General features: G+C 41.0%; 1 protein-coding gene across 5 annotated transcripts in view; it reads left to right on the forward strand.

Moving 5' to 3' along the window:
* Npnt (nephronectin) overlaps nucleotides 1-12,478 on the forward strand; it is a 67,442-nt gene that overhangs the window by 24,936 nt on the left and 30,028 nt on the right. For 2 of the 5 annotated variants that reach the window (XM_052179219.1, XM_052179220.1), the window contains 2 exons: nucleotides 7,442-7,534; nucleotides 10,594-10,686. The exons of 1 other annotated variant lie outside the window; for it this stretch is intronic. In XM_052179219.1, the coding sequence (XP_052035179.1) occupies nucleotides 7,442-7,534; nucleotides 10,594-10,686 (186 nt within the window). The remainder of the gene's footprint in view (nucleotides 1-7,441; nucleotides 7,535-10,593; nucleotides 10,687-12,478) is intronic. 2 more of the 5 variants (XM_052179221.1, XM_052179222.1) reach the window with 1 other exon arrangement.

The following is a 12,478-nucleotide window of genomic DNA, read 5'->3' on the forward strand; positions in this document are numbered from 1 at the left end:
AGGACGAATGATGTCAGTGGACACCCCTGAACTCCATCTGTAACTACTGACATTTTATGTGTTCTTACCTTCCTAACATTTGATGTGAATTAGTAGATGGCCCACAGTGGGGTGAGTTGAGCCTGCACATCCTGGTAGCTTGTAGATACTCCTCACATCATTTCACTGGTGCTTACGATGCTGTGCTTTTACAGTTCCATCATATGTCTTACATACGACCTGGCCTCTTCTCCGAGGAGACAAGTCTCTTCTGTTTTCGTAATCTCTTCAAACCCATGGGCTGTTGTTGCTCAGTTATTATACATTGGGTCATTACTCTTCTTAATATTCCCATCATGCCAGATCTGGCCAGGGGGAACTCACCAAGCCAACTTCCGCTTGCTTTGCATAGATCTCCAACCTTCTGTAAGTATTGTTCTGTGGAAAAACACTGTAGCTTTCCATGGCCTCCCTCTTTGAAGAAAGAGAAACCCAAGCTCCATTGTGCATCCTGCTATAGAAAGCCACGTAACGAGAAAACAGAACTGTCTGCATTTCCAAATGAATAGTGACAGCTTCTCATATGTTCTTAAAGTCTGATTTGACTTTGCCCTAAATTCCACTCTGCCTCAATGAACACAGGAGCAAAATATCAAGCAAACTGAAAAATGACACCAGTACCTAGAGAGATTTTTTTAAATGCTTTTTAAATTTTATTTATTTATTTATTTATTTATTTATTTATTTATTTAATGTGAGTACACTGTCTGTCACTCTCTTCAGACACACCAGAAGAGGGCATCACATCTCATTACAGATGGTTGTGAGCCACCATGTGGGTGTTGGGAATTGAACTCAGGGCCCATGGAAGAGCAGTCAGTGCTCTTAACTGCTGAGCCATCTCTCCAGCTGAAGAAAGATTTTTGAAGTGCAAAGGTAGAGTGCTTGATTATGATAAACAAAAGCTGGCTGGAGATGCAAGGATGTATACGCAGCCACTTGCTTTCCTCTGGGCTTCTCTAGAAATAAAGGCAATTAGCAAGGGATGAAAGGAATACTTGAGAAATGCCTCTGAATCCAATGTGCCCAGAAACAGAAAATGAAGCAAGCTCTTGCCAGACAATTCTTGGAAGGTATTTTTATTTATTTAACTTTGTTCTCTAAGTGTGTATCAATTTACCAATCTTGACTTTCTTTGACTATAGTTTGTTATTAGTTGAAATTTTAATTATAGCAATGTCATTTTTTTCAAAAGCCAAAAAAAAAAAAATCCCCTCAGATGTAGCAATACTTCATTAAAGCTTCAGAGTACACAATGAGCAATAGAATAAAGAGATTATTGTATTTTAAAATACTCTAGCAGGTTCCTTTAGAGTCTTTGGGAAAGAATGGTAGACTGTTTCTTCAAGGCATTTATCCTTAGAGACGTCACTAAGTGCCACTATGCATTTGAACACCGTTCAGAGCTCTCATTCCTCTCTGCTTAGCACTTTGTCAGAACCTCTCTTTCCTATTTCCAAATTACCTCACACACTGGCCTTCCTCTTCTTTCTTAATCCACCAGAGGAGCAGATTGAACATTGGCCTGAACCAAGACATTTTTGCTGAAATCGGTCAATTCACTTAGCCTGAGCTGATTCAGTCTCAATGGCCACATCTTTCCTGCCTTACAAGGAAAAATTCAGCCACATGAAATGGTTTTTAGTTTAGTATTCAGGAGAACATTTACTAGATTGCCTTTTAGATAAGAACCAGGGGTACTTTTTACACTGTTTTTAATTACAGCAGGAATTTAATGTTTTGAACTTGCTGAATGATTGACTAGTGTCAACACAATGTTTGGGACAAACTGAGCGTTGTTTTCCTCTGGAGATCTTGCCTGGTTGGTTTTGTTCTGCATGTGATATGTGATGGCTCAGGGCCCTTTCCAGTAGTTCTCTATAAACTCTGCCTCCATTCCTTCTAGGTTCTATTAATAAGCAGTGAGGATTTTCACGTTGCTTTTAGCAACGTTTTCTTTTCCAAGGTCAACTGTGCTTTGCAAATGAAGATTCTCTTCATATTTTCATCCCCCACCCCCCACCCCCAAACCTACCCAAATCCAGTCCATGGAGTGGCTGGAAATGATGGGAACTCTCTGACAGTTTTACAGCTGTTCTCTCTTCTCTGCTCTTGAATGCCTTTTGTCACCTTGTTCCTAAGGAAGATGACCTGGAGGAGAAGGCATGACACCATGGCAGATGGCACTCAGGACTCAAAGACATTCTTATATTAAGAAAATCCCTGTCAAGGATAGAGCTTGGACTGGCTTTGTCCTCTTGCTTTTCCAGAACAACTGTCCTCTTAGCATCTCAGCTTGTCCTTATTAAGCCAGACGTTGGCCCTTGATGGCCAGCGTAAATAATTCACTTGTATATGAAGCATTATACAATTAATAACTGAGATTAATTGTCTCCTAGCTTTGGATAGATCAATATTCTTGTCAGAACAAGAAAGCACTGTTGAGCTTTCAGAATCCCAGCTGCAACAGTTAGGATGACTCTGAGTAAAATTTTAGAATGCACTCAAAGGTGAGAAACATGGACTCTGGGTATCAAAGAACTGTTTTTGCCTTGAATGTGGAGTCTTGTTTCTCTTTCTAGTCAAAACAATGACTTAGCAGTTACTCAGTGACCCCAGGGATGTGACAGGAATATTGAGCCACATTTTGAGCATGAAATACCTCTGTGTACTGATCTTGAAGGGAGAAAACTCTAAGGATCAGATCAGTGATCCTTATGAGACCTTAATTACTGAGTTGAAACCATGTGAATATTGCTGGGACTGTACATCGTCAAATGTGGTCCATCTATCTTGTTCCTGATCCACACAGAGATCAGAGAACCCAGGCAGGCTTCTCTGATTACCTGTAGCATATTTCTTCCAGGCTCTCTGCATTATCCCTTGTTGACAGTTAGGAAGATTACTTCAAGATGAAAACAGACCACCTATCCTTTCTTTTCAGTCAGACAGATGCCTCAATTCACCGAGTAGCATAGTTTATGCAAACAGCTTTTGCCAGTCCTTGAAAGCCACATTACAATGGAATTAGTTATTACTAGGTAGGCCAGTTTACACAAAAATGGGGAACTAATTTGGTATAGTTTTTAAAATGGGCATGTGCTTTCTGATTACACACACATATATATATTAATGAAGCTCTTTGCATACTTGCATGAGTATGTGGCATTGTAGATACAAAAAAAATGTGTTCTATTTCTATACTAGAGGTTACTAATAGGATTTCTAACTGTGTATCCAAAAGAGCAAAACAAACTACTCTTGTCTGTCTTGATAAGAGCAGGTAAGGTTCATATTCCAGGGCCTGGTGTTCAAGACCAGTCGGGGGTTGTATTTGGCTGGGTGACACAGTGACAGAAGGAATGGGGCTAATGTTAGGAATTCTCTATCTTTTTTTTCATTCTCAAGAGAGAATCAGAGGTCAGAAGAGAGCTGTAGCTCTCCAGTCCCAGCAGGAACACAGACACATATTTTTGAGAAGCTCCCCTAAGTAGCATCCTAATGGCTCCACTCAGTGACTTCTGTTTATATTATAAATTAAGCAGAATTGAGTCCTTTGGTTAGTCCTATCTGCCAAGGAGAATAGCAAACGTAATTTTCCATTGCTAACTTACCCTACACTATGAAATAAAAACCAAAAGGCATTGTCTAGTAAGGCAAAAAGGAAATGGAAAAGCAGAGATCCAAAGCACCCCGCTGGTCTGTTGGGATCTATCTGGGGCTTCCTTTGATCTCATCTGCTGTCTAAGTACTTCAGGGATAGTCTACAAAGACATGGCCCGCCCACTGGGTGAGACTCCCCTCACTGCCTTACCCCCTTCCACCTGTTCACACTGGGAAGTCTTCGCCCTTGTTCTCCATTGCTCCTTCCTTTGGGTGTTTGCTCTCTGAGGTCACAGTTCAGACTTAAGGATCTGTGATTACAGTCCTTGTCCACACTCCCACCCCCACCCCCCACTCCTCAGCCCCCCACCCCACCCCCCACCCTCCAACCCCCTCACCCCCCCTCACCCCCGCTTTGAAATTCTCTAATCCTGGCCCCTGTCATGGCCTAAACAAAATTAGTCATGCCCCCATCTATCCATATACATGTATCGAGAATAATAAATACTTGATGCATATTTACCAACTTCTATCCCAGACCTAAAACTCAGATGTTATGGGGCAGGGGTTATCAAACATTTTGTCAACAGTTTTAATTTTCTCTGAAGAAAGTAATTGATTGTGTCAGCTCTGTTGTGTACTTTACCACTTTTAATAGCTGCCAGGTAATCTGTAACCTCGGATTACTTCAGGTAGAAATGCAATCAGCAGTTTTCTTTAAAATGCTGAGTCTTCAAACTTAGCAGAAGCATTAACAGCCCTGACCTCTTGGAATGTGTACATTTGATGCACCTAAGACAAGGGCATCCTGCTGAGAGCAAATAAAAAAGTAGAGAGGACAAAAAAAAAAAAAAAAAGAAAAAAGAAAAAAAACCTTTGTAAAAGGCACTCAAATACCATGAATGGATGGCCACCAGCTGGTCAGAGGTCAAAGGTCATACAACCTGGAGGCTACAAGTCTGTACCATCAAGTGTCCTTCAAGTAAACACTATGTTTACAGGTATTTTTTAAAAGCTACCTTTCCATATCTTCAGTTATCCTAGGGAATTACACTTTGACTCATATGTAACAGATACGTAATGCTACTTTTAAAGGTAAATATCAAATTCTGGGTGCCTCAGAAGATTTGACTATCTAGTTTACATTCATATATAACAATGTTATAATCAATAGAATAACAATCTTTTTAAAAAGTATTTATTTATTCATGTATGTCCGGGCATGCGCACATGACATGGTGCCTGTGGAAGTCAGAGAAAGCTTGTGGGAGTTGATGATGGTTCTCTTCTACCGCAGGGCCTTGAGATCAAACTCGGTCATCAGACGTGGTAGTAGCAGGCATCCTTCCCTGCTGAGCCATCTTACCAGGACAGACTTGGTAGCAGGCACCCTGACCTGCTGAGCCATCTTAACAGTGCTGGGCTATTTTCTTTCTAAAATGAACTTTTTTTTTCAAACTTGCGTTTCTTGATGGTGGGGCCTAGATATCTCAGAGAACCGTGTTCGGAGGACTTCCTTAAAAAACCTTCATTCAGTATAAACCATTAACCATCCACTGAAAGCAATACTGGAAAGCTTTCTAGAAAGTGCATTGCTTCTCAGAGAAATGAACATAGTTCTTTCCCCTTTGAAAGCACGCTGTGTCTGAAGTCCCGGTTTAAGAAACCTCCACACTCTTTTCTCTTCATTCTGCCCATCCTCTTCTGTGCGCTTTGAAGCCACAGTAGGGACAATTAGTCAACACACCTAAGTGTCATAATAAATAGGCTGACAGGGACAGGGCAAGTATGCCCCATGGAAGGCCAGGGGGAGCTGAACAAGGGAATCTCCAAAGCAAACATTCAGTATAGGTCAGTTGCAGGAGTGTCAAAGGTGACGTTTGAGAACTGTCTAAGGAAACTGGAAGCACATCCCAGGGTAGTATAGGAATAGGTGACACAGCAAAGGAATAGGTGACTGTCATCCGTCCGAGGCTTCAGAAGGCCAGAGGCATGGTTGATGGCCTTGCCCTAGTTCAAGGCCTATCTGCTTTGCACCTGCTGGTTACCGAAGTTCATCTCTTCCCATCACGAACACAGATCATGGTTGCCTAGGTCCAGTCTGACCTTGAACTGATTGCTCCCTTTCCCCCCCGGAATGAGCCACCACACTAGAATCCTCACAGCTTTCATATGTCTATGGTAATTCTGATCACGATAGCCTTACAGAAACCTCCCGTTTCCTGCAGAATAAAGTAACACTCCTCCGTCTGTGACTTTAGGAACACCACCATCTCATTCCAAGCGTGAACGGTTGCTTCTTATTCTTCTGTGAGCATTTACTCATCTCAATAGTTATCCAAGTCTCTCAACTGACCTCTCACCTTTGGACAACTTTTGCTGTGTGTTTTTTCCTCTCCATGGGAGATCTCCTTTGTTTGTTCCCCTGCTTCACGATCCAGTGCACTTGTCTTTATGAGACTTTCTGTCCAAGCCCATCTGTGGTGATGCCTTTACACATCAGCTATTTGCTAACAGCTATGGTCATGAATAATTATTGTCTTGAATTGAGAACATATGTCGTGGGGCTCAGTGTTTTTTAACAGTGTGGACTATTCTTGCCCAGGACCCAAATTTGGTTCACAACACCCATGTTAGGTGGCTCCCAGCTGCCTATAACTCCAGCTCTCAGGGATCTGGTCTTCTCTTCTGGATTCTTCAGACCTTGTATTCACACACACACACACACACACACACACACACACACAATCTAAAAAGGAACATGGAATGGTTTTTAAAGAGACTGTCAGCTCCTTGAAGTCAGAAATCATGCTGTTATTTTTCATATTATACTATCTGTTATAATAACATTATGAACATATAAGGTATGCTAGAACAGTGTTTCCCATTCTTGGCTTCATGACATTCTGTTGTCATTTAGATAACTTATGTGTGGGCGGGTCATCTGAACAGTGTAGGATGTTGCCTATGCCCTGTCTGCTAGCAAACTCCAAAATGTCCTTAGTCATTGCCAGATGTCCCCAGTATGCAAAGAATCCCATGAAATGCCACCGATACAAGACAAACGGAGTAAACATCTGGGCTCGGAAAAGACTTGTGTTCTTGAGAGAAGTAAATGTGGTTGTCAGAGAAGAATAAGGTTAAACTGAGAACTTTCAGTTTTGCTGAAATCCAGAAAGCCCCTATAAATTGAATAAAGAAAGCTGTACTGCTCGCCAAGGTTAAGAAGGATCAAGATTATGAGAGTCTCGGTGAATAGAAGTAACGAAGAACTTTGTTTTTGTTTCATTTTTTAATCACTTTATTCTTAGGCTACCATTGACAATAAAGCAATATGGTGTTATTTAATAAGAAATGGATGTCTTTCTGGTTTGTGACAATATTGTTGATCAAACCCAGGGTCTCCCACATTCTAGGAAAGTGCTTTACTACCAAGTCACATCCTAGCTTGGAAAATGCTATTGATTTCATAGAAACCATAGTAAGTTCAGACTCAACATTTTGTTGGTGTGTACTTGAGAGAATTAGGTTTTGAAATTGTGTGTGAACACATTTTTGTAAAGGTATGTGTTACCTTTCTTAATTATTCGAGCAGTATTCAGTTCCAAGTGATACATATATGATAAATTCATACATGCATTTTGTAGTATAGGCAGTGGGAAGAAACAGTGGTTTGATAACTTTTGTGACTTTATTGTAAGTTGTTAGTTTTGCATCATCACACTGGTCTGTGACCTTAGCGCTTTATGGGGTTTGCACTGCTGACCCAGGATTGACACACACTGTCCTCTTTCCACAGCTGTGTGCCAACCACAGTGCAAACATGGAGAGTGCGTCGGGCCAAACAAGTGCAAATGTCACCCTGGATTTGCTGGGAAAACCTGCAACCAAGGTAGGCAAACCGTGCGGAGGCCCTGGCCCCTCTATCCCTGACATACAAAGATTTCCAAATTCTCCCCCTTCCCAGCCATTTTCATAGCTGTTTCTCCCAACTATGAAAAAGTTCAAAGAGAAGAATGGTAAATCTTAGACAAATATATTTTCCCAAAGGATGCTCCCTTACTTGTATTCTTGGATACTCATTAAAATTTGTTTGTGAAGAAGCAATTGGTTATATCTGTAATTTAACTCTTATATTCTGGGGCTGTGAGAGGGATCAGCAGATAAAAAGCTCTTCCTGGGCAAGCCTGGAAACTTGAGTTTGAGCCTTAGAACCCACAGGTGGGAGGAGACAATTACAATTAAATTTGCAAAGTTGTCCCCTAGCATCTACACATGTGCCACAGCACACACACCTCACCACCCCATATACACATGCATACAAATAAAACAAAATACATACATACATCATACATACATACATACATACATACATACATACATACATATACACATATGGTTTTTAAAGTCTTACATTCTAGAATTTCTTCTTTTTCCACTAATGGGTTGTGGAAGTGGAATACCATCTGTTTTGCTTAGGTATATAGGTAATAACAAAACTGATGACGTTTTTTATTTAAAGAAACCAAAGATCAGAGATATTAGGTGTCTTGCCTGAGTAAACAGAACTAGTTGAGAAAAACTGTGTTGACTTAGAGCTATGACTTACATATTCGTCTGTAATCATTTTGCCATGCTAGTTTTCAGTGAAAACTTGAAACTGTAAACTTGATTATTTGATTTCACTCTTCCTCTTCCTCCATAGCCTTCCACACAGGACTCCTCTTCTTAATTAACTGTACCTTCAAATCTCAACTGTTATAGGTAAAAAGCCGAAAAGAAAGAAAAGATAATTAACTTTCATTTGAAAAGATGAGTTATGTTTTACTTGAAAACAAAAAATAAGCTCACGTAATCTTAAAACATGTGTGACTTTGGTGTCCCTGTAAAGTCAGCAGTCAGGGTGCACCCAGCAGGCATGGTTCCTTCTTGGGCAGCGAGGACCTTTGCAGGCTCTCTGGTTTATGGGTTCCTAGGGACTGTTAGCATGGGACTCATATTTGGTAAGTGCTTATTACCTACTCAGTAACCGAATGACAGATTCACACAGGACTCTTGGTCTCAAGAGTCATGGGAACCTAGGAGAGTCCCCTGGAGATTTTTGCTATCACATCTTCTGTAGTCTGAGTCCATAGACTCAGAGCCAGTTGGTTACACGCTGGGAGGAATGACCTGGGTAAGTGCGTGCTCGGTCTGGAGTCCCTATCAACTTTACTAGAGCAAATTGTGCAGACTTACAATAAATTAGCTGCTTTTCATCTAGGCCCACACGTTTTCATAAAGTAGAAGGATACCTCAGAGATACAGGATATCAAAAGTTGTTTGGTTTTTTTTTTTTCCTCAAGGAAAGAAGTGTCAGTAAGCAGTAAATTTGAAATAATCTCACATAACTTGAAATCAGCATATGATTAGGCAGTGGGGTAAGGTGATCTCACTACAAGTCACATCTGATTCAGAAGCAGCCTTCGAAACTTGCTTGGTAGAATAAAGCTCTTGAATGAATAGCTTGTACTTGAGAGATATCTGGCCGCAGCCAGATTGGTAGGGTAAGCTACTCTTTCAACTGGCTGGATTTAATAGTCTACACACCCAGGCTGGCCTAGGGGACCTCTCTCCTCCCTGAGTCATTTTCTGGACTTGTTCCTAAGATCAGATACAAATTTATGGCTTTGAAATCTTTAGCATACTCTGTGGATGGAATTCAAACTCAAATTCTGACAAGATTATATTTATTCATTTGCCATCCCCTTGTTATTCTCCAGTAATGTTGTTCATGCTTCTTTCCTTCTTAAGCATCTCTACCCAAACAAATCCACCCCATCCAAGAAAGGATACTATGATAAATATTCCTTTTACAGTCGTCCCACTGGGGTATTCCTTTTGGCATGTAAATTATTACCTGGAGATTCTTAGCACGCAAACATATGACTTCATATTTTTTTTTTTTAGAAATTAAGACATTCTTCTAAATGAGCATTTCATATTAATCTCAGAAGAAGTCATTTATAGATATTGATTACTAACTAATTTCGGATTGGTTTCTGTTCCATATGCTGATTCCTCATCTCAAGGAATGAACAGCATAGAACCACGAAGTAGAACCAGACGTTGAATCTGGGCCTGCTGCTTACAGCAGGATGTCGATTGCCTTGCTGAGCACGGTTGTAAGTGCTTTCGCCCTACTGAGGGTATTATCAACAACCTCGCTTTCTAAAAGTTCCAGCCCCAGAAACAAATGTGCCTTGGATTTAGAAGGTTAAGCAGCCAATAAACTGTGTGTTGTAACGTAGAAAGCCAAGAGGCTTTCTTCCCTTGTGACCTTCAGCTTTGAACCCAGTCATGTCGCCATAGCTGGTTGGATAGCGGTGGCAGCAGTTAGCATTGCTTTTTAAAGTGTCTGATGTGCATTCAAATCCAATGTGAACCAAACCTGACATAAGTTTTTATTTTCAAATAAAAGCCTGCCGGTCTGTCATCTTACATTGTAGGTAAAGTCCATATGCAAATGAGCACTTGGGCATCACTTGGGACTATTTTGAACTATTATTAGCAATTTAACAGTATAAGATAACTCTTAAATTGCCCATTTAAGCTTTAATGTTCTAAATAGTGTTAGTTGATTACGTCAATATTTGTATAATTTTCATTGTCTAACTTCTGTTGATGAAAGTCACACGCTAATCTCTCATTTTGTTGTTGTGTTCTTAATGGAATGAGACTGGTGGATTATTAATTTATAATTTGTCTTTGAAAGGAAGCTGACTATCATAAATTGCTAAAGAGGAAACAAAGAAAGAGAGAAAGTGATGGAAATTATTTGTGAAATAGCCAGAGCCCTATTAAGTGCCATCAACATTTTGTAATCGTTTAATATATACTTGTGAAGATTTTTAGGGCTAAAAATGACATCAGTTCAAAGCTGACTCTTATTACCTTCTCCCTGCTGTGAAGATGAGCCCTTCCACCCAACTCCTCTCCACCAAGGCAGTGAACAGCCTCTTTTCCAAGCCCCGGATCATCAAGCTACAAGCGTTCCTTCAAGGGGTGAGCGTACGCTGTCTCAGGTGGTCGCTGCTGCTCCTACCTGCAAGGCTTCCTGCAGTTCTATGACTTCTTGCAGTGACAGCTGGTGCAGGGACACCCAGCCTTCAGCCTGAGCATGTGAAGCAGGCAGTGGGAGTTGTCACCTGTTGCTGATTGTGCCCTGGAAAACAGGGAGCTTTCTCTCCTCTTCCTGTCTCACAACTGGCTACTTTCCCCCTCTTCTCTGAGTCTGAAAACCTTCTCCCAAAATCAGATCGCAAGACAGGTTCTGTTTTCACAGTTAGGAGAAGTCAACAATTGCTACACAAAGCTATGGGTTTGGGTGACTTTTTCCAGGTAGATTGTAAACAGAATTTACTGTCTGGGATATGGGGCTTTAGGTTTGTTTAGAAATCAGACCATACTTGGCTTCTTTCCTTTGGGTGCACACTCTGTAATGGCCAAAGGGTGAGTTCTGGTCCTAATTAGTTGTTCATTGGCAATCTGTTGGAAGTATCTGTCTTCTTTCCCACCAGTGTGTAGCACGGGGACAGGAAGGTAGCTCTTGCCCTGCTTGTCTGTGGGGCTGCTGTGAACTCCTTCACCCGGAACTGTTTTGTAGTCTCCATAGAGACGGAAAACTCTGTAGGGGAGTGAGGTGGTAAGATCACTTTCCAGTTCTAGATTTTATCTTTACCCACTGATACGCTTAACTTAGAATAACTGAAATAGTTTGTGAAAAATTGTTGTCTCTGCTGACTGGGAACTTGCTGAATTTGTACTTGTTCTGTCCAAGGTGCCAGAACACTGGTGTTTGCTTTAGAGTTGCTCATAATTAAGAGAGTTAGGGCCGTCGATATTTGGACATCTATTCATCTGTGACCTTACTTCGGTGAGATCAAGTTTTCAAGGTTAGATTTCTGAAACATCATCCAACTTAAGCATCAAAGGGGAAAAGTCCAAATGTGCTAAAGCCAACAGAAGGTGACTTTCTGTAAAACTCCCGTGGGTTTGTGAGGACTCTCTCCCAGGTTTTTCAGGCTACCTTTCAGTGTCCGCGTGCTAATACGGTGTCTGACTCTCTTTGTCCTGAAGTCAAATAACAGCACTACGCTGCTTGCTCTTCCGTTCTGGACCAACTCCCTTCTCACCCCACCTCCTGCTCCTAGCCCCTGAATCCACCAGCCTGCTTAAATGTAGCCGTGATGCTAATGTTCTTCATGAATTATATGCATAGTGTTTAAAGTGTTTGAATATAAGGGATAAAATTATATCCTTCAGTGTAAGATATGCGCATTGACAGAGTTCATTATAATTTTATTATAGATCTATATATACTATGCTTCCAGGATAAGGAACCTTAAAATAGAAACACTAAGGTTTATTTTCTAGACTCATTTACCAACTTTTAAATTCCCATAAGACAGTGAGCATCAAGGGGAATCTTTCGTGCTTGTTATAAGGACATTTATCGTCATTTGAAAGTGTCATTTAGAACTTCTGACTTGATTTGATAAAAATACAGATAGGAGTACCACCTTTATTGCATATTAACTCAATTTTGTAAGGCTTTGGGTCAACACAGAAATAAGGTGGGGTTTAGACTGGAAATCCTGAAGAAAAGATGCCTGGAGCTTTGATGCTCCCTCCTTGCAGGCTGGAACCCTGTTTTGTTATGCCTGTAGTGGTCCTGGGAAGGGGCGCTGAGAGTGTGTTGGAGATGGGCCAGGCAGTCATCAGGGATGTTAACAAAACACCAACCACCTGTCAAGGGAATGCTATCCAGTCCATTAACAGCTGCTAGAACGATTTC

This window comes from Apodemus sylvaticus, chromosome 4 (assembly GCF_947179515.1).
Source record: "Apodemus sylvaticus chromosome 4, mApoSyl1.1, whole genome shotgun sequence".
NCBI classification, from domain to species: Eukaryota; Metazoa; Chordata; class Mammalia; order Rodentia; family Muridae; genus Apodemus; species Apodemus sylvaticus.